Source organism: Rhodnius prolixus, unplaced genomic scaffold (genome assembly GCF_049639745.1).
Source record: "Rhodnius prolixus isolate KJV_2025 unplaced genomic scaffold, Rpr scaffold_2, whole genome shotgun sequence".
Classification (NCBI taxonomy): domain Eukaryota; kingdom Metazoa; phylum Arthropoda; class Insecta; order Hemiptera; family Reduviidae; genus Rhodnius; species Rhodnius prolixus.
In genome coordinates, this window is record NW_027411592.1 from 31,212,930 (window position 1) to 31,236,669 (window position 23,740).

The following is a 23,740-nucleotide window of genomic DNA, read 5'->3' on the forward strand; positions in this document are numbered from 1 at the left end:
TGAATAAAAATAATAAATGGTATTTAAAAATAATTTTTTCTTCTTTCTAGGTCTTATGTTTGTTGCAAATCAGTCATAAATAAAAATTTTATTGACAATATTAAGCTGGAATTATTTTTTCATTTAAATAAAACTTAATGCAGCACATAAAATAACAAATAAATGAAATTGAAGCCACAATTAAGTTTACAATGAAAATATCTTTAGCTATTGTAAAACAATGCTTATTAAAGTCATTAAAAAATTCACAATCCAAAGCAAAATCAAACTTACTTTTGCTGACTTGATTAACTGATGCCAATGTCTTTCTCTTATCGCAGCATTTTGTAATTCACCCACTGCTCTCAAAGATGTCAACATATTTTTGACTGTAGCTTCAAGGGTTAAGTAAGTATCCCAACCTTTCATTTCTTTATCTAAGGCTGTAAAGAGAAAGGATGGATATTTTATTACTTTTTGAAAAAAGGATATCAAGTTTAATGGTAAAATTTAAATATATAATACTTTTTTTTTAAGTTCAAAACAAAAATGCCGCTTGGACGCGCGCCGATTCACAGAGTGCTTACCGTGAAAATGTCTTTGGTGGTTTCTGCGTTAATACAACAAAGTTTTTTTCTTTCAGTGACAACCGATACATAAAATTTATTATTCAAGTAAGTAAATTTATTATTCAAGTAAGTAAATTTATTATTCAAGTAAGTAAATTTATTATTCAAGTAAGTAAATTTATTATTCAAGTAAGTAAATTTATTATTCAAGTAAGTAAATTTATTATTCAAGTAAGTAAATTTATTATTCAAGTAAGTAAATTTATTATTCAAGTAAGTAAATTTATTATTCAAGTAAGTAAATTTATTATTCAAGTAAGTAAATTTATTATTCAAGTAAGTAAATTTATTATTCAAGTAAGTAAATTTATTATTCAAGTAAGTAAATTTATTATTCAAGTAAGTAAATTTATTATTCAAGTAAGTAAATTTATTATTTTTTTAATGTATGAATTCGTATGAACAAATAATAATAATAATTAGAACCGTAAATGTGAGTGTTTAGTGTACTAGACTCCCACGCGGGGTTCCCGGGTTCAAGTCCTGCATGCTCCCAGATATTTTTCTTCCAAGAAGCTTCTGATGGTCCGATCATGGACATGGACAGTATGCAATATTGTCCGAAAGCCGGAAGTTCACTGTAAAGGCGGGGAACATCAATTACCTCTGATGTTGATGTGCAACAAAAAAACAAGATAGTGTGAAAAGAAAAATATTTAAAAACGAGAGCGATATTTGTAAATTAAAGTGTAAATAAATGCATAAGACACTCAAGTTATTTGTATACAAAGTGCTGGGCCAACCCCTGACAAGTCCAGATTACGTTTGCACCGAAGGCTGTAATTATGTAGCAAATATTCTTAATTATTTTATTATATAAACGTTACCTCTAATATCTTTAGCAAATTTTTTGCATTCAATATCCATGTTTTCTACATCAACTTTTCTCCAAGGTGTCTTCTTCCAGTCTTCTATACATGTTCGTACGATGTAAACATAATCCCATAATTGCTGTAAATGTGAATTGTATTTTATTATTTAGAACGGTAATGCACAATACCATGAATGTATATTATTTAAATGTTTTGAAACTTGAACAGGTAGCAGTTTAAAAAAAAAAAAAAAATTAAAAACAACACAATATATATCATGGGTACAGAGACGGATTTTAAAAGAAGCATAATTTTCAAAAAAAAAAAATCTCGAAATTTGTTTGAATTTCTTCTAAATCCGTCCCTGGATACAGATTAATTATTCATTACTTTTAGCATGCGCAGTTCCTTTCTACATTGTTTCAAATATTTAAATTCGGGAATATTTAATTCAAATAATGAAGCAGACTCTTGCAGATGGGCCATTTCTTCTTCATATTCAACCAACATTCTATTTGAATCATCTAAGTCGTCATATGGATCTTTGCAGTCATACCTAGAAAGCATATTATTTTATTATTGGATTGAATTATTATTTTTTCTTTGTTTTTAATTTTCTCCGAAATTTGTTAGCTTTAAATTATTCGCAGTCGTAATTGCAAACAAATGTGAATCTTTAAATATCTTTGTTGAAATAGTAGCTACAGATGGGACAGAAATTAGAAACCTTTAATATAGTTTATATAAAACAATAGGATCCTTCCACTTAGAATGCACATAGAAAGATAATAATTTAATTGCAACGGATAGATAAACGAAATTTTTAATGCATCTTTAAAAAGATGTTGAATCACAAATAAAGTTAGTCGATCTCCGAAATGTAAGTGCAGCATTTTTAAACAACTGTACTCTGATAATAGGAGACAATGGACAGCGAATTAAGGAATAAAGCATGCTAAAGACAGACTATTAGAAAGTTAAAATGTGAGTTTATCATCAATATGAAGCGATCGATACTAACTAAAACCCCAAGGGGAATTTAATTGTTATTCTATTAGAATGTCCAAGCAAATTGCAAATATTTTTGATAAAATTATCTTAGAAGAATTCAAGAGCACTCAAAATAATAACTTCTACAAAGGACTTTGACATTAGACTTTAAGAATAGTGCATGCTACCACGGATAAGGTAGTTGAGTTGACGCACACGAGTCTAACCAACAAGAAAGAGTACCATAATATTAATCACATCTAGAAAGAAATAATTCCATTTTACATAACTGTTCACTTTACCTAAGGAAACCGGATTTCTTAAAGTTTTCTCTCAGCTTCACCTGCTTGATATCAAATAATGAAATTTTTTTCCGAATCGATACTACTTCAGCTGCCTGCAATGGTGACACCTGTTGTTTTATGTTAGAAGCTAATTTCTTTGTGTTATTCCATTGCTCCGGAAGTTCCTGTAAGTATAATGGTTTTAAATTATAGATAACTACATATATTGTGGAAATTATATTATGGAAACTCCAAATCCGCAATAAATAATAAATTTTAAAAATAAGATTGTTAAAGATTTTATTTAGAGCGCGTCAACATCATTGGCGTCTGGAGTTTTTTTAAAAAAACAATATCGGCCTTCGGACATCATTCTGTCATTACAAACACGACTAGCCACACTAGACAGTGAGCTGCAAGAAGCTCCCAGGAAGAGACAATCTAATGACCAGCAGATTGATTCGAACCAGGGACCTGAGAGTCCTGTGGTTAGCTAACCACATAGCTAACTCTTCTTTTTGAAGAATTATTACAAGAAATAATGAAAAAAAAGCCACGCAAGATACCGAGACCTTGCACGTACATTTATATAAATACTTCAAACAATACATACATCTCAAAACGTCCAAATAGTTCAAACCCAGGGCTACCTTCGCTAGGAAGCGATCCTTCTAGGACAGCTTTAAAGACCGGTGTACAGGCCTAAAGAAGGCATCCCCGCTACCACGCTAAGGGACTGTGGGCCAATTCCTCACAACCCCGAAAATTAATAGATTAAAATTAGCCAAAGAACCTCTGGCAGTCCTTTTGGAAAGCTTCTACATCATAGGATAGATAAGACAATCGATTAAGAAGAAGAAGTTGATCAGAATTAATAAATGAATCTTATCAAGCCCATGAAACTGTAACATTTAATTACCTGTAAAAGAACATTAGATTCTTGCGGAAGTTCCATTTCGTATGTTTTTAATAAATGTATGGTATCTTGAAGTGGGGTGAACATTTCATCTGTAGTAGGTTGACGTTCTTTTACTTTCAATAGATAACCCATGCAGTTAACTAAAGCGTCATAATCTCCTTCCTTTACAGGTTGCATTAATCCTTCATCTGTAGTCTGTATGAAGTGAGCCAGTTCCCATAAACTAACAAACATTAATAAACTCAAACATTACTTAAAAACTAATTCATTTTTCATTTAATAAGCTTCATTAAATTAAGCGTAGATTGTTTTATTAAGATAAATAATATCAAATTTTGTTCTTGATAAGGGAGAGACAAAATGGAAGATTTCTCGCATCTAAAAATTTTAAAAATTGCACTCTTTTTTTAAAAATTATGTTATTTATGTATATATAAAGAGTAATATACGTATATTACATATATAGAACATAAAGGGTTACGTCTAGATGCAATACATATTTCAATATCTGAAAAAAAAAAAAGTTAAAAAGCTGTTTACAATATAGTTTACTTTAGCAAACCTTTCAGTAACGTGTTTCAACAGGTATTCTTTAAACATCAGTGACCATTTACTAACTACATTTAGTAGACTTACTTTGAAAGGTAATATATCTAATTGAAACCATTTATCAAATACTTCGACGTTTTTTAATTCCTCTATTTCTGCGTAAAGGGATTCAAAATTATCAATCTGCAAAGAAAATAATGATATGCAAAAAACCATTATTTTTTTTTTAACCTAAATGAAAAATTATCTCAGGAAAATATAACCTGTTGTTTAAACTGTTCCATAGTTGGTGAACAAGCATCTGTTGAAATTATATTAGTTTCTATTTCTTCAACTGTTAATTGTCTGCCGTATGTGAGAAACTGCTGCATGTAGATCTGTCTGTCGTCCAACCAAACATTGTTATATATTTCGAAACCAGTGCAATAGTCCATTACCTGAGTATTAGAATAGGTATAATAAAATAAATCAACGAGGCAACAATAAATAATGTTCTTATTATGAAGAAACAGAAAATAAAATTAATTTCCTTCAGTGAAATTATTCTGAATCAGTTTTCATGAATTGCAGATCAGGCAAGCGAAGACTTCTTTCTTTGATTATTTAGATGATATCTGGGGTTTAAAAATAACATTATTTGGAGCATCCATTACTTTTTATAAGGCATTAAATTATTTAACAAATTTGTTTTAACGAATTTTTCTTGTTGGATTTTTGTTTTTGTATAAAAAAGATTCAAATTAATTTATCTAGACAGGTTTTTGCTAACTATTTCACAATATGTGACGTTAATTTTAGCTACTGCTAAGTTTAATTTTGTGTAATTCTTATCGTAAATTTTTTTCTATTCTCGAGAAAATTACCTCCTCCACTATGTTTGTCACACTAGTAATTATTTCTTTCTTCATTTCTCTAATGTCTTCATTATTTTCAATATCCTCCTACAAACATTTGATTAATAATTTAGAATAAAAGTAAATAATTATTAGACGTAATTATGGAATTGCCCTTTTAAAATTAAAAATGACAAACTAATATTTTTAACAATTTAAGTTATGAATTAAAAAAATAAAAGTAATTTTAAAATAAGAGTAACAGGAATAAACTTACCAAATAATTTTCACTCTTCCAAAGAGAAACTCTTGGAATTAATGTCGCCATATGAATGATATCTTTTATTAATCCTTCTACGATATTTGTGAAACAACCTTCTTGCGAACTATCTAAAGGTGGCTGACAACTTAACACCATATCTATCTCGGTTAGTGTCAATTTAACTCCCAGTAGTGGTGGAAGATCATTATCTGAGTCCATGTGCTCCGTAATATATCCTAAACTAAAATTATAGTTAATTATTTTCAGTTTTCGGTAAATTGTTTGCATGTTTATTTATTTTGCCATAGTTGCTGGCATAAATTTGTATGAAAGAAGGTTTCATTGTTGCCACACGTTTTACTGGAATGTTTCTTCTTCAGTGGTCAGATAAAATGGCACTTTAAAATAAAAAGCTTTAAGTTAGTTACACCAATGTTGAGATGAACGCAATTGAAGACTCCCCTGCATTCTATAAGCAGCATAAATCAGGTGAGATATACAATATTGTAATCTTATAGGCAATGGTGACAAGTTTTTAAATTATTTCTTTTTGAGGAGATGGAAGTATTTGTTTAAAATTATTCATGTTTAAGAACTATGTATTGCGGTATTTCGAGCCCAATGAATTGCTTTTTTCGAATGTGTTATCCCAATTTTGTTTCGATTATTAAATTTTCTCTGCTAGAAATTTCAACCAATCCTATACATTTAAATAATCTGAGTGATAAAAATAATGGTGTACTATGCAACGGATTGGTTGGAATCTTTGAAATAGTGCAATCCTATTGGGTTTCTGCAAAAAACATTACCTGCACCCAATGGTTTGCAGTAACGAATTATTCACAATAGCATCAATATAGTCAACATAAGCTTTCCATCTATCTGCATCTTCTTTTCCTTCCATTCCAAATAAAATGAGATTTTCCTTTATCAACTTGTGTATCATTTCACCAATTTCTTTGATTTCATTGTACCTGTTGAAAAAGTAAGATAATTTAAGAAATAAAATATATATTTTTTTAATTGTACGAGCCTACAGTATTAAGCAAAGTACCTTTTATCAATTTTCTCAGCTTTGTCGTCCAACGAAAGTAACGAATCCTTGCTATCATTTCTCATAAAAAGGGGTGCTCTAAGCCATTTTTCCATTAAACATCTCACGGAATTAACATTCGCTTGTGTTTTACCTAAAGGTTCTTGAACTCCTCGGACAAGCTCGTGAAGTTTACCAATGTAATCAATAAGCTCTACAATAATTTGATGGATAAAATAATCAGTCTTACATTTCATAATAAAGTGAAACTTTATCTGTTTTTCATTTCATTTTGAAATTAGATAACAGAGACCCCCCATTGGAAACTTTTCAACTTCTATAAACGTTTTCCAAAAATAAAAAGCAAAAAATTGTCCAACTATGTGAAGTAGACAATGTAATGGAGACTAAAGACTTATTTAGGAAATTCCAAATTGAAACAAGATAAACAGCTTAACCTCATATTTTTGTACAAAATCATAGATCCTACTCATATTTCCATTCCAGTAATAACTGACCAATCTAAAATTTGGAAAGTAACTATACTTTTCGCCTGCACCACAGCTTTCTTGGCTGTACTACAACGGCACTCTGCCGTGGATGGTACAGGTCCAGTAAAGAGTACCACAGTCCCATCACCCCTGTCTTTAATGCCTGAGCACTCAATGTACAGACAAATAATTATTGCAACTAGCCCTGCCTGAAAGACTGCGGAACATCAAGTATATATATGTGCTTACTGGCTGCAAAGACGAATCCACTACGGCCTTAAAGATCTACTACGCTTTTCCAGAAATAATTGTGATTGTAAGTGTATTCCATAAAGTACGTAAGGGTAAGTTTGATGGAAGAATAGTATGCGAGGTGATAAGTTAGAAAGTCCTTGACTTCAAGCTAAACCGGAAATATTCCATCCATCTTAATCTCTGAAGGATTTATGATTAGTGAATTACAATTGGATTTCTAGATTTTGATTCTTGCTGAGACAAAAATTCCAGAAGTAGTGACTATCGATAGATTAAGAAGAATAACCAGGCTGTAAAATTGTAATGTACAATACAAAACAAGTAATAAATTTTATTTTTCTACAAATAAATAAAATAACTTTTTCTGAAATTAAATTCAAATTAATAAATAAAATGCCTCAGCGATGTCATTAAATGAATTTTCTTTTACCTTCTGAATTCCAATTCAAATTATATTCAGCCTCTTGAATCAATTCATCGATTTCTTCAATTTTTTCTTGTACCAATTCGAACTCAACTAATCTACTTTCTCTTCTCATCTTGTTATACCTGTCCAATTAGTATATCGTTAATAATTTGACTCCCAAAGATTAGTGGTTTTATTATATTTGTAGTAATTAATGCATTAAGCATTAATTTTGATCGTAATATGGTTCTTTTTCTGAACATTTTTAGTCGTCCAGATATTTCCAAAAGAGTTTTTTAATTCTGGATAAATTTCTGGCAGGTCTTAAAACTGGCTATTACTATAATTGATATTTTAATGAATAACAGTGCTCATGCTGACTTTTTTAAGTTATGACCTAATGGGTAATTAGGTGAGCGCTAACTCGGGCAACGGTACATGGATGTCAAAATGGCAAAAAAATTGTTAACTTCTTTTATCAACGTTGCTGGAAACATTTTATATTTTTTTATGCTATTTAAGAACTATGAAGGTCATTGAAATTTTTTAAAATGTACTTCTGTTCTTTCTACAATTGTAGGATAAATTATATATGTAAATAATAATTAAAAAGTTGTAAACATTCCAACCTCGAAACTGCAAGAAAAGAAAGAGACTAACTAACCAAGCCAATAAAAAGATCTGTCAATAAAACCGAGATGTTGGTTTAAAAAAAACATGCAATAGAATTTTTCAACTTATTATTTATACTTATGTTCAATCTGTTGTAATTTTCATTATCAAAATAATGCATTTATATTCAGAAAGTTTGCTTTAAAAGACCACATAAAAATGAAGATGAATTAAATATCCCATTTGATTTTTAAAGAAATAACGTAAATCGAAAAAGGCAATTAAGTCAAATTTTCATTGTGTAAAAAGTGTTTTTCTATATCAAATTCAGTACAAATGATTTTACCACTGAATTATCATATTGAGCTGAATGTTGTACTCTCTGTATTTATCTCGCTTAGAATACATATCTAAAGCAGACTGCGGAATACCTTGTTGTCCTTCTAGTTGTAAGTAATGGACTTCCCTTAAAATAGCTTCCAACTACAAATGTTTTAAACAAAACGATGATTTCTATTAGGAACAGAAAATCTTACAAAATAATTAAAATTTATGCAATTTCATTTACCTGAGGATGAAAATTCAAACCAATTAATGTTTTAAAATTATTCCTGCTTATAATGCTTCTCTTTAAATTTTCATCAATTTGTTCATCAACTTTTGCCACCCATTTAGCGAAAATCACTTCTTGAAATTTGTCAAATCTCTCAATTAGGATTTCATGTTTTTTATACAATTCTTCAGCTTCGTCACCTTTGGTGATCCTAAAATATTTTAAACATTATAGGGTAGTTTGAAAGTGATTTTTCAAGCAGAAACTTTTTTCCAATGACCTCATTGAAAGAAATTACATATATACATATGGAAAGAAGATACACTGTTGCATTTACAGATTATAACAAATATCTGATTAATTATCCGATACGAATATATATTTAACGGATGTTTACTTTGAGGTTCAACTTCATATTACAGACTTCCTAGAGTTGTTGCACTAGAGATTGTGCAGCTTTTTAGTTTGACAGCTGGAAAAAAACAGTCTAACAGATATGGTTTTAGTTTTAGTTTTTCCTATATTAACATAACATTTTGAGAGAATCAGTTAGCGGTTTTATTAGATAAAATAAGGGTAGTTCATTGAGAAGTGTACGATACTAGTGTTACACAGACAAATAGGTTATATCTTTTTTAATAAAGAGCTTAATGTTCATGCTTGCCTATTTTCGTTTACATGTCAATCTACATCTCAAAATTTGAAAGAATTAAGTTGGCTTTTTAAGATTAAAGGTGAACTGCTCTATTTGAACTTCATTATTGACAGAGAAGTAGAGTTGTGTTCACTATTGTAATTTAGAGACCAGAGAGGACATTGTTCATATTGTTCAGCTTCATGGAAGCAATTTTGCAATATTACATTTACAAAATATCTGTTTTCTTTCTTCCTAATTTAAGAAGGTTTTTGCTTTGTTCTAATCCTACTTCCATATAGTCATTTTTAGTTTTCTTTCTTTTTATAATTTTAAAAAGCACTTAATTTCGGACTGACGGATTACCAAGCCGTATATGCTTTTGTTGTTTTGCTTTTCCATTGTAATGTGAATATTAATATCAATAAAGTTTATCATTATTATTATTATATACTTAAATTTGTATAAATAAATAAATTTCTTTACTGAACTATAAAAATAATAGTAGTAAGAGGTAAACGCAATAGAACTGCCAGGACACAGGACGCGAAGGACAAGCGTTTGAATATTATAGATACCTCTGACCTTATTAAATAAGTTATTAACAAGCCATCCTTTTCATCAGCCTTCTTCAAATTGTATTTAATGCTCTTTTAAAAATTCACTAAAATTTACCTACCTAAAGATAGAGATATGAAATAACTATTAAATATAGGGCTAATACTTAAATTGTATTAAGAAAAGTAAAAAAAAAAAAAATTAAATGCTTTATGAACATTTTAAGAGAAAATTTGTTTTTACCAATATTCTAGAGCCTTAAACTTTGTTACAGAATAGTCAATTCTCTCTCTAAGCATGTCAACCCAGCGGATTGCTCCTGCAACTGGAGGCATACATAGGTCCACTTCTACTTTGCCGCTCTTTTCAAATTTCTTCATTTGAGCATCAAATATTTTCTAAATAAAAAAAAAAATGAAATACTGTGAGAACAAGTCGAAGTAAATTTTGTTCAATCGTTTTTCCTAACGATAAAAGAGTAAGAGCAGCAACCGTACGAGATAGAATTACATTGTTTAAGGACACATTATGTTTTTAAAACTTATTAGATCATTTAGGAAGATAGTAATAACCTTAAGTAAGTCCAGCCTGCGAGCTGGGTTGTAGAAGATGCTACCCTGCTACCACAGTTTTTTAAATGTAGTGAGTCAGAAGGATGCTATGGTAGATCGAGCTATTTTGAATGCAAGAAAATCAAGAATGCATACATTGTGCATTTCATTCACCAGATACTCGCAGAAAGAAAGTATCATGTTGGCGAATGAATGCATGGTCAACAATAAGTAAATATGTTTCGGTTTCTACGTATGAGAATCGATTGAATGTAAGGCCTATATTGAGAAAATATTATATAAGAAATATAATTTGATAGATATTTTGTTTTATAGCTGATAATGTTCAACATTGATTAAAACATAATAATGGTAATATAATACACTTTTGTTAACATTAGTTTCAAGGTCATAGCGATTATGTGTAAAAATAAAAATCATTACTGGTAACAAGACAAATGATACAAAGAAAATAATAAATACCTACTTACAGCCCACTCAAGGCAGTCACTCATAAAGCAAAAGTTTATGTGGAGAAAAAGAAGTTATCACACAAAGAAAGGAGAAAAAACTATAGAAATTGGAATTAAGAAAATGTAAAATGTACATCAATATTGTACTACATCAATGAATAATTAAATTATTAACAGCTCAGTTAGATCTCCGCTCCGGAGCCTACAGAGATCACGCTAGTCTGATGACTTCTTGCTACCGCCTCCGAAGGAGCATTGATACAACAGGACTGAACCCGTCAACAGTGGAACTCCCCGTCACTCAAAAATAGACAGACCGCCACAAAGTGAAAATTATCCCTTTTATGTTTCATGTCAAAGTGTAACGTTCTTATCCCGCCTTTTACAAGCCAAGGATTGTATAGAAGTTCACAACTGAAGCTGGCACCTCTTCCTATGAAGCACAACAGTAGCATCTAACAACACCATCATCTTGGTTTTACAAGAAAAGGAATTACCTAAAAATCTACAAATCTACAAGAATCAATTTCCGGCAAATCCTTCCAATATTAAAATCAGTTTGACTTCTTGAAAACACGTTGAATTGACCACTTTTAATGCAAGAATTCTTGGTAAGCGTTGTGGAAGGAAGTCCAACAATTCGTATCTGTTAAAAAATTGGTAACAATATGAAAAGTATAAATTATCTCGTTTGGAAGAAGACAAAGAAAATAACTTCTCAATTATCATTGTTTTAATCATTCCTTTAATGCATCTCAACTATGCTGCACATCACAGAATGTAAAATTAGGTTTTAGCGCAAAAAAAAGAAAGAAAAAAAAAACCATTGAAATTCTTATTAGGCCCTAATAAAGCAGCCATTATTCTGACCTCAAAGTTATGGTTGAGAGGTAAGAGTGAACTGAAGTGTAACGCTTAAGTATTTCTAGGTATTAACATCTACAGATTCACCTCTGTAATCCTATCGTTCGGAAGCGGTCGATCTGTCTCCAATCCAGAATAAAGTAAATTTAGATTTGTTTAAAATCAACCGTGAGACTCCTTACTTGCTGTAGGATCATATTATGTAAATGGAAAATCTGTTTTCAGCAAAAAGGATAGTACTGTCCGCCTACATAAGGAGTACATCCAGAAGGATTTGTTACCTCTTACAAGGACATCCCCCTAAGTAAACATCTTTGGCTCTTGACTCTTTTGATGTTATAATAACTACTATTAAATACTTTTGTTATTTATAATTATTATGTTATACGTAATTATTTACTAGTCTTGTAACTAGCTATTGTATTCAATAAATATTGATTGATTGATTTTTTGTTTGAAGAGAATAGTCTGTTTTCGGGGGAATAAGACATCGCAAAAATAAATAATGGCGAAAACTCAAAAATTGTATTTCTCTAAAGATTCCTGACATATTCAGACTTAACGAATGGATTTTCTTGCTTCTCATTATTATTAGAAAACGGATCCAAAGATATGATTTAAACAATAAATGCTTAAAGGCATAAATACATAAACATGTTACTTTTTAATGGAGATATTTGAATGGTGAAAACTGAATTTAGGAGAGTGTGAAAGAACTTCGACGAGGATTCTTTCAATTACTACTAAAATGAGACTTGTTTCAAGCGCTACTGGACAACAAAGTTGCAACTTAGGCATATCAAGCACCAATAGTGTAACAAGCAAAATAATGTGCAAATAACAATGTTTACAATAATCTAGTAAAAACTGTTGGTTTATGTAAAATTGTAGATTATATCTATGTACAAAGTACTTTATTGTAGTATTAAAAAGTTATTTTCATACTAGATTTTTACTATTCTTACCTGAACTGTTTTAATTTCTTTTGCAAGCATGTGCAAAATTTGAATAAATTTTACTTCAAATTCTTTTTTAATTAATGGTCTCTCAAGAAATGAACCAATAACCTCGATTAACTGAAGTAATAAATTCATAAAAATTAATGTAATATTTTTTACAATATACGACAATATTTTGTTTTATATTACCTTAAAAACACCTTCCAGATTACAACAATCATCAAATGCTAGGCATAGAATAGCAGCTAATCTTTTATCTAAATCACAAATATTTGCTTGAAAAATATTATAATCTTCTACAAATGTTTTGTCATCAGGATTCAAAATATCATAAGATTTGCTTGAAAATTCAGTAAAATAAGTAGTAAATTGTTGAGAAATATCAACAAGCTGAGCGCTTAGCGTACTTCCTTTAACGCTTCCTATTTCTACTCGTTCCAACTTAACGAATTCAACTACTGTCAGAAAAAATTTCTGAAAAAATTATAGAAATAATTAGTTGTAATTTTTCTTTGTACAGGGCTGACAACCCTAAAATGTTTAAGTAAATAAATAAAAATCGTGACTTCTAATTAGGGTGAAGGGACCAGTAATTGACTGCTTAAGAAAAAATTCGAGTTTAAGATAGAATAACTTCCGTTATTTTGGCTCCAGGTGTAGGTTGTAAAATTGTACCGCTCCAGTAGGATGTACTTTATTTTATTAATATTTTAAATGCAGTAAATTCGATCTTTATGTCAACCAAAAATGACTTTGTTTGTAAGTATGTCAATGACCCAGTAATTGACATAGCGAATTTTCGGTGGAACCAGTGTTTGACATGGAGTGGGACCAGTAATTGACATACAAATATATTCATGAAACGTCATAAGGTATGCATTCAGAATCACTTTTAAATCTAAATAAATCACTTAAATCACTTTTTCAATTGGATTTATAACAAAAATCAGTCTATTCATAATTAATTACAATCAGTTCTTAAATAGGCAAACCTAAATAATCTAATATTTTTTCATCGTTACTCTTTTTTATGCAGTTTTTGACGATCAACCCTTACACAACTGTCCTACCGGACAGTTTTAATTAAATCTAAACCAAGACAGGTAATTTGAAGAACAGCCCTTACTTTCAATAGTACCAAGGAGATATTAGCTAACATGCTTGTTAGATCGTACACAATGTCTGTCGGCTCGCTTTTATCTCTTTCTCTCAACCCTTCCGCTTTCTTATCCTTTCAAGTTTCCGCTAAATATTTTGTTACTTAAACCTTTTTTTTTTTGGTTCTCACTGTACCAAACTCTACTTCCGATTGGACTATGTGGTCACATCCTTGTTTTATTCATTCCGCCTATAACGCTGCTACCGATCGCAACTACGCGACTTTGTGTTCGAGTTGTTGGTGCTTTCTAGTGAACCAAATTTCTCCTACGCTTCCCTTCTTTTGGAGCGCTTCGCTAATATTTTCCACAATCTGTGCTGCCAGTGTCATTTGCTTCGAAACCAAACTATCTGAATGTAATTCATTCTTACTTTCTGCATCTATTCAGTATTTTATTGTTTATTATTACTGAGTTACCTCTTGGGCACATGTATATTATACATTGTGTGCACGTTCATCGCGTCCCGCCACAGGTTGCAAGCATTCGCATTTGTAACAGTAATAAATAAATGAAACGTCAATGAAAAAAAAACTAGATTAAAAAATATATATCTGTTATTGACTCTTTAACTTGGAAAGGATAGGTATTAAAATACACATACCTACAAATAAACCACTGATATTCACATAACTAGGTAACCAATTGACAAAAATATGTGTTATTAAAATAGGCACACCAAGAAAAAATGAATAAAAAAACAATATATTCTTTCGGAATACATAGGAAATGAACATCATAATATATCTTATGTAATTGATAATTAGCCACTTGAAATCACAAGCCATTTGAAAACCTCACACATCAACGGTTTTATTAAATTGGTATCGTTCTCCATAAAGTAGTATAGGGCGATCCAACCTTCACGTGTTTAGGAATTAAAAATGGTTTTCATACCGATTTCATTTTTTTTTAATACAGTTTAGCCTATTTAGCCTTTGGGATGCTATATATTCGTCTTCGGACAACATAACATGTCTGTCAATTGGTAAATACAATAGATCTTACAATCTTTTTTATGTTATTAATGTGTAACATCAGAAAGTCACCAACTTCTCCACGTATGTTTGATTTCGCACCTGGTACTTCTCTTGAGGAAGCTTCACTTTTCCTCTGGCCGTTTCCTTTGATGGAATTCTATGGTTCAGCCATTTCCTCCCTTTCTTCTTTGTCATGTGGCTAGGACCCAAAACTGAGGGAGAATGAGCGATTTTCCAACTCCGATAAGTGGGCGTCGTTTTTATTAGTCACGTAGGCCTCGTGAAGCTGTTCGGCGATCACGATTATTCCAGTTTGTTGTTCATACATTGTTGTTCTCTACAGAATAATCATTCTGCATGCCCTCTTGAAATAAGGCGTACATTTGCTAATTCATTAATTTAAACATATTTTGTTGGAAGTTTTACTATTTATTTTGCCGATTTTTATCAATGATTTTATTTTACAATGTATTGAATTTTTAATTATAATAAAATTTATCAACCTATCTTACCATTTTCCCAGGAAGTCAATCACTGGTCTCAAACAAAAAAGCTGTAGGACTAGTAATTGACATACATGTCACTTACTGGGCAGATTGCCGTTTCACGGACCAGTGATTGACAGCCCCATTTTAATCCTCAGCGCTTCTTATAATTAAAAAAAAAACTACATAAATGAAATCTACAAGTAATACTAATTATAACAGAACATTGATAACCACACGAATATATGAACAAATAAACGAAAAATAAGAAAAAAGAAAAATTATTTTCTTATCAATCCTCCTTAGCAACGGCTTGATTTTTCCTTGATTTTGAACTTTTAACACAAATAACCTTCCACTGATACCAAGGAACCTTCCAATAATTAATATTTTTCTGGAACTGCTGCCCAAAAGCTTCTCAATAACGAAATTGAAAGAATCACCACTAAAAACGGCTCATATTCCTTATAATACCACTTTATTTCTGGTATGTCAATTACTGGTGCCCAGTCAATTACTGGTCCCTTCACCCTAGGTAGTTTTTATTATTTAATATTATACTTTAAAAAAAATCATGTAAAATTGAAAAACAGTTTGATCTGTCAAACATTAATTAATGAATAGTTTCAACAAATGTTATTTGCTTTTCAAGGTTTTCGTTTTGAGTTTTTTTGATTGTCCTTAGATTCACTCATTTGGTGGGATAGCCAACAGCTCGGTAAGAATGAAACTAGAAAAGGATTTCTAGAAATGAGTTTCTCTCAGCAAGAAAAAACCGGGTGTGGACACTCTCAAGACTAATGCGTACTACAAATCTCAAAGATTCAAACTCAAAATTTAGTGAAACAATAAATTCTTCCTAACTTAATAGTTTGTAAAACCACGCATCTCTTTAAACAAAGTGTACCTTCTCTTAAAATTAACTTTAATCGTTTTTTTTTTTTAGATAAATGAATCAAATAATGTCGTAGAACCAAATATGTGTACAATGAAGATGACAATTTAAACGGTAACCTTTTTGAGAAAAGCTCAGAAAACAGGGGGAAAAAAACCATTCTGTAAAGTGATACTCCCGGTAAATAGATTTCCTTCCTAAGTCACTAAGTCAGCTTCCTGGTAGTTCGCAAATGTTGACGGATTTCCACAAGGTGCTTGGAGATCACCCGAAAAAGCTACGCCTAAAAACGGTGAAGTTTCTGTAGGAAAGTGGAGAGTACAACTCTCTCCATGATGGACTGCAATCTATTATTTGGAAAAGTTACAGAAAACTTGGTGTTGGAAGGTGAAATACTCTCCTTACACCTTCTCAATCTTGATTTCCAAAAGGGAAAGAGGATAGGCAGAGCAAGCTCTTATCTCGATACCAGCAAGGGTATAAAAGAGTTTCTATTCGTCGCAAAGTTATCTCTTGATTTAAAATATGATTTTCAATTATTCCTCACCATGATGTGATTTGTTAGTATAGCAAGACTGGGTTGTATACTTACTTTACGCCTAAATGAAGTTCTTTCACATACAAAGAGTACTGTTGAAGTCGGCTATTTCACCTATCAAGAGTGTACATCCTTAGGAATACCGCCATCCATAGGAATACCGTACGTAGTTATTGTATAGGATTGCTAAACTAGGCTCCTCTCCTTCATTAATTCCTTGCTTATGACCTGTCGAGTGATGACTACTTTGTTCACTTTCTAGATAGCGTCTATTTTGGACATGCAAAATTGTGTAGGTTGTTTAGGGCAACTAAAACGGATGAAGAAGGAACGGGCTCTTTTACAAGAAGCCGTTTGGCGATAAGAGATCGCGAGGGAAGCCGGAGCTGAGATGACCGCAGGATGCCTTGCAGAAGGACTTGCAGCGCGTAAGAGTGAGGATATGGTGAAGGAAGGCAAGCGACAAAGAAGTCTGGAAGTAAATTGGAGTAAGCAGTAGAAATTTTTAATACCAATTCTAAGTTTCAAAAATACAACTAAGCAAAACGTGATGTAATTAGTTCTGGAGTGATCATCTCAGATTTTTTATCTTTTTTGGGGTTCGTAAAAGTTTTTATTACTTTGCATTATTTAATTTAAAATTATTGTTTTATTTTGTAAGAATAAAACCATTTTGTTAGCTAAGGAAAAATTATATTTACTTCTATCATTTGAAGTCGTTCTTTAAAATTATTAAATCTTTCGAATACAACATTTGGATGAAATGTCCACAGTTGAGGAGTTGTACCTTCTTTAAAAAATGTTCCTAGTTTTTCTTTGTAATCATCAAAAGTTTTCCTACAAAAATTAAAATAAAATAAACTTATAAGCTACGAATATCAAAGAATCTAATAAACATAAAAATATTTACCCACCGAAATGAAGCCAGAATAAATAAGGAGAGTTCGACCCTTTGTAGTGCTTCGTCAATATCTGTTTGGAATATTGAACCTGGGTCCATATACTTCCTTGCCTTTAAACAGTTCAGTAAATTATAAATGCTTGCAATAATAAAATATTTAAAAATGTATTTGCTGTAATATTTAGTATTTAAATGTATCCGCTGTTCTAGATGGTATCGTTGATTTTAACCTCGCCTATTCTTCTGCCACAATACAATCTAATTAACCATTCACTGATGGCGAATGAGAATCACAAACCAGCCAGAATTTAAGAAAACAAACTTTTTATAAAAAAATTCAACGCTAATGCACTATTTATTGTGATTTTTGTGATCATATTGTGTAAAGTTAATTTTATTCATTTATTAAAAAGATAAAATTTAATTAAATCAATTAAATAATATTTGAAATAAAAATGAACTCCCATAAAAAAAAAAATAATTTCTACAATTACAGCAGTTTGTTTAATGCATGTGGAACATTGTGACACGGAATGTTTAGAGCTTATTTATGCATGAACGTTTGCGTGCCTGACATCACTTTCAATCTAAAAAGGATCAAAATATAAAACATCTTGTCATTTATTTTATGTGGAATTTGTTTTAATAATAAATATGTTTAAAAGGAGTTTTCGTTCTAAGAACTTTTTATTTTTTTTTTAATAAAACTTTCATGTCTACTAATTAATCGCTTGGAACAAATAAAACTGGTTGCAAGTTCAGTAGAAGGGTGTAAACAATTACACTTAAAAACTTGGATATTAATAACCGTAAAGTTTGCATTAAAATTAAACGTATCATAAAGTTACTACATTTTTAGAAAAGTATGTAAACAAGATAAAAAAGAGAACAAGGGCATAAAAGTTTTTGGAGAGTAGGTACTTTATTAAGGGCCAACAATATAAATTGCCCAGTATTATTATTTTTAACCTATCAGAATGGAACACACTAGCTCCATATATGTAGGAAAATTCAAATATTTTACTTATTTAAGTAAAATATAATGCAACCAATGGTTTTTCAAGAAGTGATAATTACCTGTTCAATTATAAGATTAATAATCTGCTTTAGTAGCACAATAATCCTTCCAGAGTTACAATAATATTTGCAGTTACTCCAAACGAGACACACCGTATGCATCAATGGTATAAAACAAGGCATTACTTCAGAAAAATCAGTTTCCTCGATTAAACCAAAATGTACTTCCAGGGGTTTAAGATATACTGTAATTTCTTTAGCTTCAGTTAGAGCTATAAAGTATTGGCATAAGATAATCAGTTGTTACATAATTTGAGAATATATTAATTGCTTTAAAAAAAGAAAATATTTAATTTATAACTACCAGAGACGACGTTGATAAAAATATTTTTAAAACATGGCCAATAAGCACTTTCTGTTCGCTCTAGAATTACTGCCATCTTTCTAACGCGCTCTTCTCTCATCTGATCATATATGTATTGTAAATTTTCTCGTCTTTGAGTCCAAAAACTTATTTCTAAAATTTATAAGCTGTAATTTCTTTATCTGTAATTTGAAGAAATTAATATTTTTTACAATTATTTGTTTCATTTATACCTGATGATGGTGTAGGGTTTTGTCGATTTGCAAAAGCTTTAGATGATTCTTCAGAAAGCACATCATTAATTTGAGTAGCCCACTTAATCACAACACCCTCAATTGAAGATTTTAGATAAAGATCTACCGGTTCGTTGCTGAAATTAATTCCATAATCATATTAGTATAAATACATTAATAACGATCACATTTAAACTAAAAATCTGGGGTAAGGGAAACAAAATCCCAAACCTCTGTTGCAAAGACAACTAGAATAAAAAAAAAATCTCTTCGTTACAGCTACCACACCTGCATAGCTAAGGATCAAATTTTATCCAATTTATTTCAATAATCCATCAGACAATACTGTTCACCATCGGACAGTGAGTTGAAAGAAGCTCCTAAGAAGAGCAAATCTAAGGGCCAGTAGTTGGATTCGAACCTGGGATTTCCGTGTGAGAATCCAGTAAGCTGACCCCTAAGCTAAACCCGTGGTCTGAATAATAAGAAGAAAAAAAGCGTCGATACTGTTCCAAGGGGAACATCATGGGAAAATTTTACAAATACATATATCAAGTTTGGATTACTTCAAATTCTGCTTTTTTTTTACCTCTCAGTTAAGTTTTTTGCAACTTCATGTACTTTATCAATTCCTATTGGCATGGGTAACACAGTTTTACCAGCTACAAACCCTCTTACTTGATACACTGTACTTTTAAGACTATGCACATGCTGGCTAATATCTTGTGCTACAGAAGGTGGCCATGCTTTGTGGTTGTCTTTATTTGAAAGCAAAGGAACAAAAATCTGAAAAAACGTAATAAATCATAGTTTAGGTTCTAGTTTTTTGGTTAACAGGGTTTTTATAAACAGGGTTGAAATGTTTACTTGCCTCATCTACAAGAATAGCCAATTGTTCAATTGGTTTGGTAGCTAGATCACCATAAATAATATTATGGTTTAAATCAGTTTTGGGAACTGTTCCCGGATTTTTCTTTACAAAATATGCCCCTTTAATTTTTAACGTTACAGGAAAACTAGTTGCAGGTATTAATTGAGCCGCATTGTTCTGAAAATTATAAATATTTTTAATTCTCTAATTTAATAATTCATAAGAGAATTTAACAACTGCGAACAGCTGCGATTCATTTTCTTACATCGTAAATTCAATTGAATAAACTGTATTTTTCGATTATAAATAATTTGTTTAATTTTAATATATAAACTAAAACGAGAGTACCTCGATTGCACAGAGTTAAGAAAAATCGTTCAACAACTGCGAACAGCAAATTGATGAAGATATCCAAACGTGTTAAGTATGAACACTAAGAATTTCAGTTGAAAAAAGCAAGAGATGTTATCACTTGCGACCACTCTTTGCAGCGGAAGAGATGCCAAGACAAATCTGGTATTTTCGTTTGCAGGAAGGCAACTGTAATATTATAGCTCAAAACAAAGGGATGGTTTTAGATGCTAAATAAATTGCCGGGACTACCTATCTAGCCGATTTGAAAAGAAACGTGGGCATTCTACGGGTGAAAAATCAGCTATTTGTCGTATTTCTTTTTCCACGTTTATCTCTGATACGTTCAACTCTAAATTTGATAATCCTTCTTTGTCTATTTCTTTGGACCGACTATTCTAACTATTTGCACAGATGCACAGAGACCGATTAATAATATTCCACATCACTTCTTGGGCGACGGTTTAGGCAGTGTCAATCAATGAACCAACAGAATCAAGTGGAAGTTCTGTTTCCTCAAGTTCCTACATTTATTTAATAACGGATAAAGCAATTATAATTTCTTACATAAGTAAATATCAGTAATAATTGTAAACTAAAAATGTAAAAGAAATTAGTAAAATTGTAAACCATTGTAATAGAGATGTTTATCTTTCGATCAAACCAATAAAAGGAGACAACTTAAGTATTGAAGCCTCTCCTTCGACGATCTAATCAGAATATTTCGAAAGACATGTGATGCCGTAATATACAAAATCTGGTGATATTCACTCATATTATAATTCTCGAGGTTCTAATCTATTCAGTAAAATGGAATTTTTTTTCAACTCGAAATTTTGGTATCGCATTTACCCTCTGAATCAAACATAATACAAAAATTGTACTTAACATGATAGCCTATCTATCCACTTCTCTCTCTAAGAAGTGACTTTAATAGAATTTTCTAGGTCAAATACTGCACATAAGGTTGTACGCCAAATGGGTGCAATAACATTTTTAAAAAAATTTGGAGCCATTTTTAAGAAAATCTCAAACCAAAAAACGTACATTTTCAATGGAAAATTTTATACGCTCGCAACATATTTCATAGCTGGGAAAGTAAAATATTGCTATAACTATAAGTCCATGAAAAGGAAGTGATTTTTTTCATCTTAATTTTGTATTTGAATCTTTCATTTATTTTTACATCCTTTACCTGTGATATTATTAATAAATTTGAAGATGATGAATCCAAAAAGTCCATAACTATTGATTTATATTCTTCTATTCCTAACAATCTTAACCACTTTTCAGGCTTTAATTTCATTGTTTTCTGAACACAGTTTCCCAGAAAATCCACTCTTACATCAGATGGCTGTTGTACATCCATTATTTTAAATTGCGAACTAAGCAGGGAATATTTTCAGCCTACAATAATCATAAAATTACAAATCAATATCACGTAATTATCTGGCCAGAGCTGTAAGTACAATATTTTTTTAAGTGAAATTTTATATCATTTTTCATTTATGAAAGTAGTTGAATAAAAATTTATAACTCTTAAATGGATAAAAATGAGTGACTTCACTATTTACTTCGATTTTTTTTTTGTAGTAAATTTAAAACGTCGTATAATCACAAAGTAAACGAGTTCACAACCGCTGTCATAATTAATGATTTTTAAAAAAAATCATTTCAACAAAAAGCAACTTTGACTTTCATCTAAAAGATTCTGAAATTAGCAGGAACTGGAATAATAATGATGCATGAGGACCATTTGCACAGGTTAGGCTATTTGCTTGGTTACTAGCGAATCTTAGAAGGTGTAGTCTGGTATTGGATATTTGATTTAGAATCATCCGTCTGTGGTAGAGGCATGTAGCTATGAGGATCTGAGATATCGAGAATGGTTTAGTTCCTAACAAAGTCAATAATAACGGTAGTATTATTTTATTTTTCGCAGTTTTGATGGACCATGCGGTATCTTCATGATAAATTTAAAAGAATGAAATTGTATTGTACAGTGTTTGAAATTGTATATTCCTTCAATGACAGTTGCAAAACTCATATTGGGGAAAACTTATGGTTTTTTGCTTTTAGTTTTTTCGAACTTGAAATTTTTTCAGGAATTATATTTTATCAGGGTAATTCAACTACCAAGAACAAAGTGTTGTTGAAAAATAAATTAAGAAAAACTAATTTAGTTTAAATGGCAGCATCCTTCTGACAAAAATGGGGAAATAGCTATCGAGTGCCGGGCGAATAAGAACACCTCTTAGGTCATCCTAGTAGTTAATTAGCTTTCTGTCACAATGCAGACAACTCCACACTACCTCCTTTCAAGAACGAACACAATGTCTTAAATCCTGAGGAGGATTGATTGTCCTGCCGGTTCTGTTTCAGTGCCTCTCTCTTCCTTCGGCACACATCGCGTAAAAGCTTCTAAAAGTTGATGATGCATCCTTGGTTGGTCCAATGAATCTGCTTACAGAAGTAATGGTTTAAGCTGGTCGATAAACTCGTTGATCCTTTGGCTGAATTTCCAGCGTAAAGAACTACCGAGATAAAATCCAACAGGTAGTATTGTAAGTAGGACTATTAGGCCTACACAGCAAGTTGATAGAAGCAGCACCACTAAGGTTAACGTGAAGAACTTTACTGTCAATAACGTAGTGAACCTGTTGATTCCCTGCATCAATTAGTATTGCTCCAAACATACTGCTACAAAGAACCGAAAAGTAAGATCAAATGGAATGATACACTACGCAATGACATATTTAAAGACTGTGGAAGGTAGATTCAGGAGATAGAGAAGCTAAGAGAATGCGTAAACGAGGTATTTTTTAAGCTTGCGGCCCGTGAAAAAAACATTTTACAACAATTTAATATTGGCGAAGCCATGAGTGTTCCTTATAAAACCTGACTTTGCCGAGGTAGAAGTAATGGCCGCTCTTAATGGAATGCGATTTTATTCATTATTCGCACAAGAGCTAAAGCATTCATCTAATGCAAGTTACTTTTGAACTCCGCAATAGAGCTTGCATATTAATAGACCTAAAATGTGGGCAGTATTTTAAGAGAATAGAGAGAAAGAAATTCGCAAATACATATATTAGTAGTACACAGTGGTTTCACGTTCTGGCCGATCTCTTGTCCCAGGGTTTTTTTTAACGTAACAATTGTTTGTATCTTGACGGTAGAGAACCACGTGATTATGTTTGTCAGAAAACGAATTTCTTTATCTAGTGGCCAGATGATGAAGAAATTGAAAGAGAAGACAGTGATTTTTGCTAACGTTATGGACGCAAGAATGATTCCATTTA

General features: G+C 31.2%; 1 protein-coding gene across 1 annotated transcript in view; it reads right to left on the reverse strand.

Annotated features, from left to right (window-relative positions):
• Dhc93AB (Dynein heavy chain at 93AB) overlaps positions 1 to 21,828 on the reverse strand; it is a 69,429-nt gene extending 47,601 nt beyond the window's left edge. Inside the window, exons 1-25 of the mRNA XM_074120352.1 lie at positions 21,634 to 21,828; positions 20,088 to 20,264; positions 19,806 to 20,002; positions 19,217 to 19,353; positions 18,984 to 19,136; positions 18,680 to 18,891; positions 17,616 to 17,713; positions 17,403 to 17,538; positions 12,836 to 13,120; positions 12,653 to 12,763; positions 10,043 to 10,197; positions 8,623 to 8,818; positions 8,401 to 8,537; positions 7,467 to 7,585; positions 6,312 to 6,504; positions 6,067 to 6,231; positions 5,273 to 5,498; positions 5,026 to 5,103; positions 4,426 to 4,599; positions 4,176 to 4,345; positions 3,614 to 3,836; positions 2,713 to 2,879; positions 1,811 to 1,976; positions 1,436 to 1,559; positions 274 to 422 (exon numbers count right to left, since the gene is read on the reverse strand). Of these exons, the coding sequence (XP_073976453.1) occupies positions 274 to 422; positions 1,436 to 1,559; positions 1,811 to 1,976; positions 2,713 to 2,879; positions 3,614 to 3,836; positions 4,176 to 4,345; positions 4,426 to 4,599; positions 5,026 to 5,103; positions 5,273 to 5,498; positions 6,067 to 6,231; positions 6,312 to 6,504; positions 7,467 to 7,585; positions 8,401 to 8,537; positions 8,623 to 8,818; positions 10,043 to 10,197; positions 12,653 to 12,763; positions 12,836 to 13,120; positions 17,403 to 17,538; positions 17,616 to 17,713; positions 18,680 to 18,891; positions 18,984 to 19,136; positions 19,217 to 19,353; positions 19,806 to 20,002; positions 20,088 to 20,264; positions 21,634 to 21,807 (4,122 nt within the window). The 5' untranslated portion in view covers positions 21,808 to 21,828. The remainder of the gene's footprint in view (positions 1 to 273; positions 423 to 1,435; positions 1,560 to 1,810; positions 1,977 to 2,712; positions 2,880 to 3,613; positions 3,837 to 4,175; positions 4,346 to 4,425; positions 4,600 to 5,025; positions 5,104 to 5,272; positions 5,499 to 6,066; positions 6,232 to 6,311; positions 6,505 to 7,466; positions 7,586 to 8,400; positions 8,538 to 8,622; positions 8,819 to 10,042; positions 10,198 to 12,652; positions 12,764 to 12,835; positions 13,121 to 17,402; positions 17,539 to 17,615; positions 17,714 to 18,679; positions 18,892 to 18,983; positions 19,137 to 19,216; positions 19,354 to 19,805; positions 20,003 to 20,087; positions 20,265 to 21,633) is intronic.
• Between the last annotated feature and the right edge of the window lie 1,912 nt (positions 21,829 to 23,740).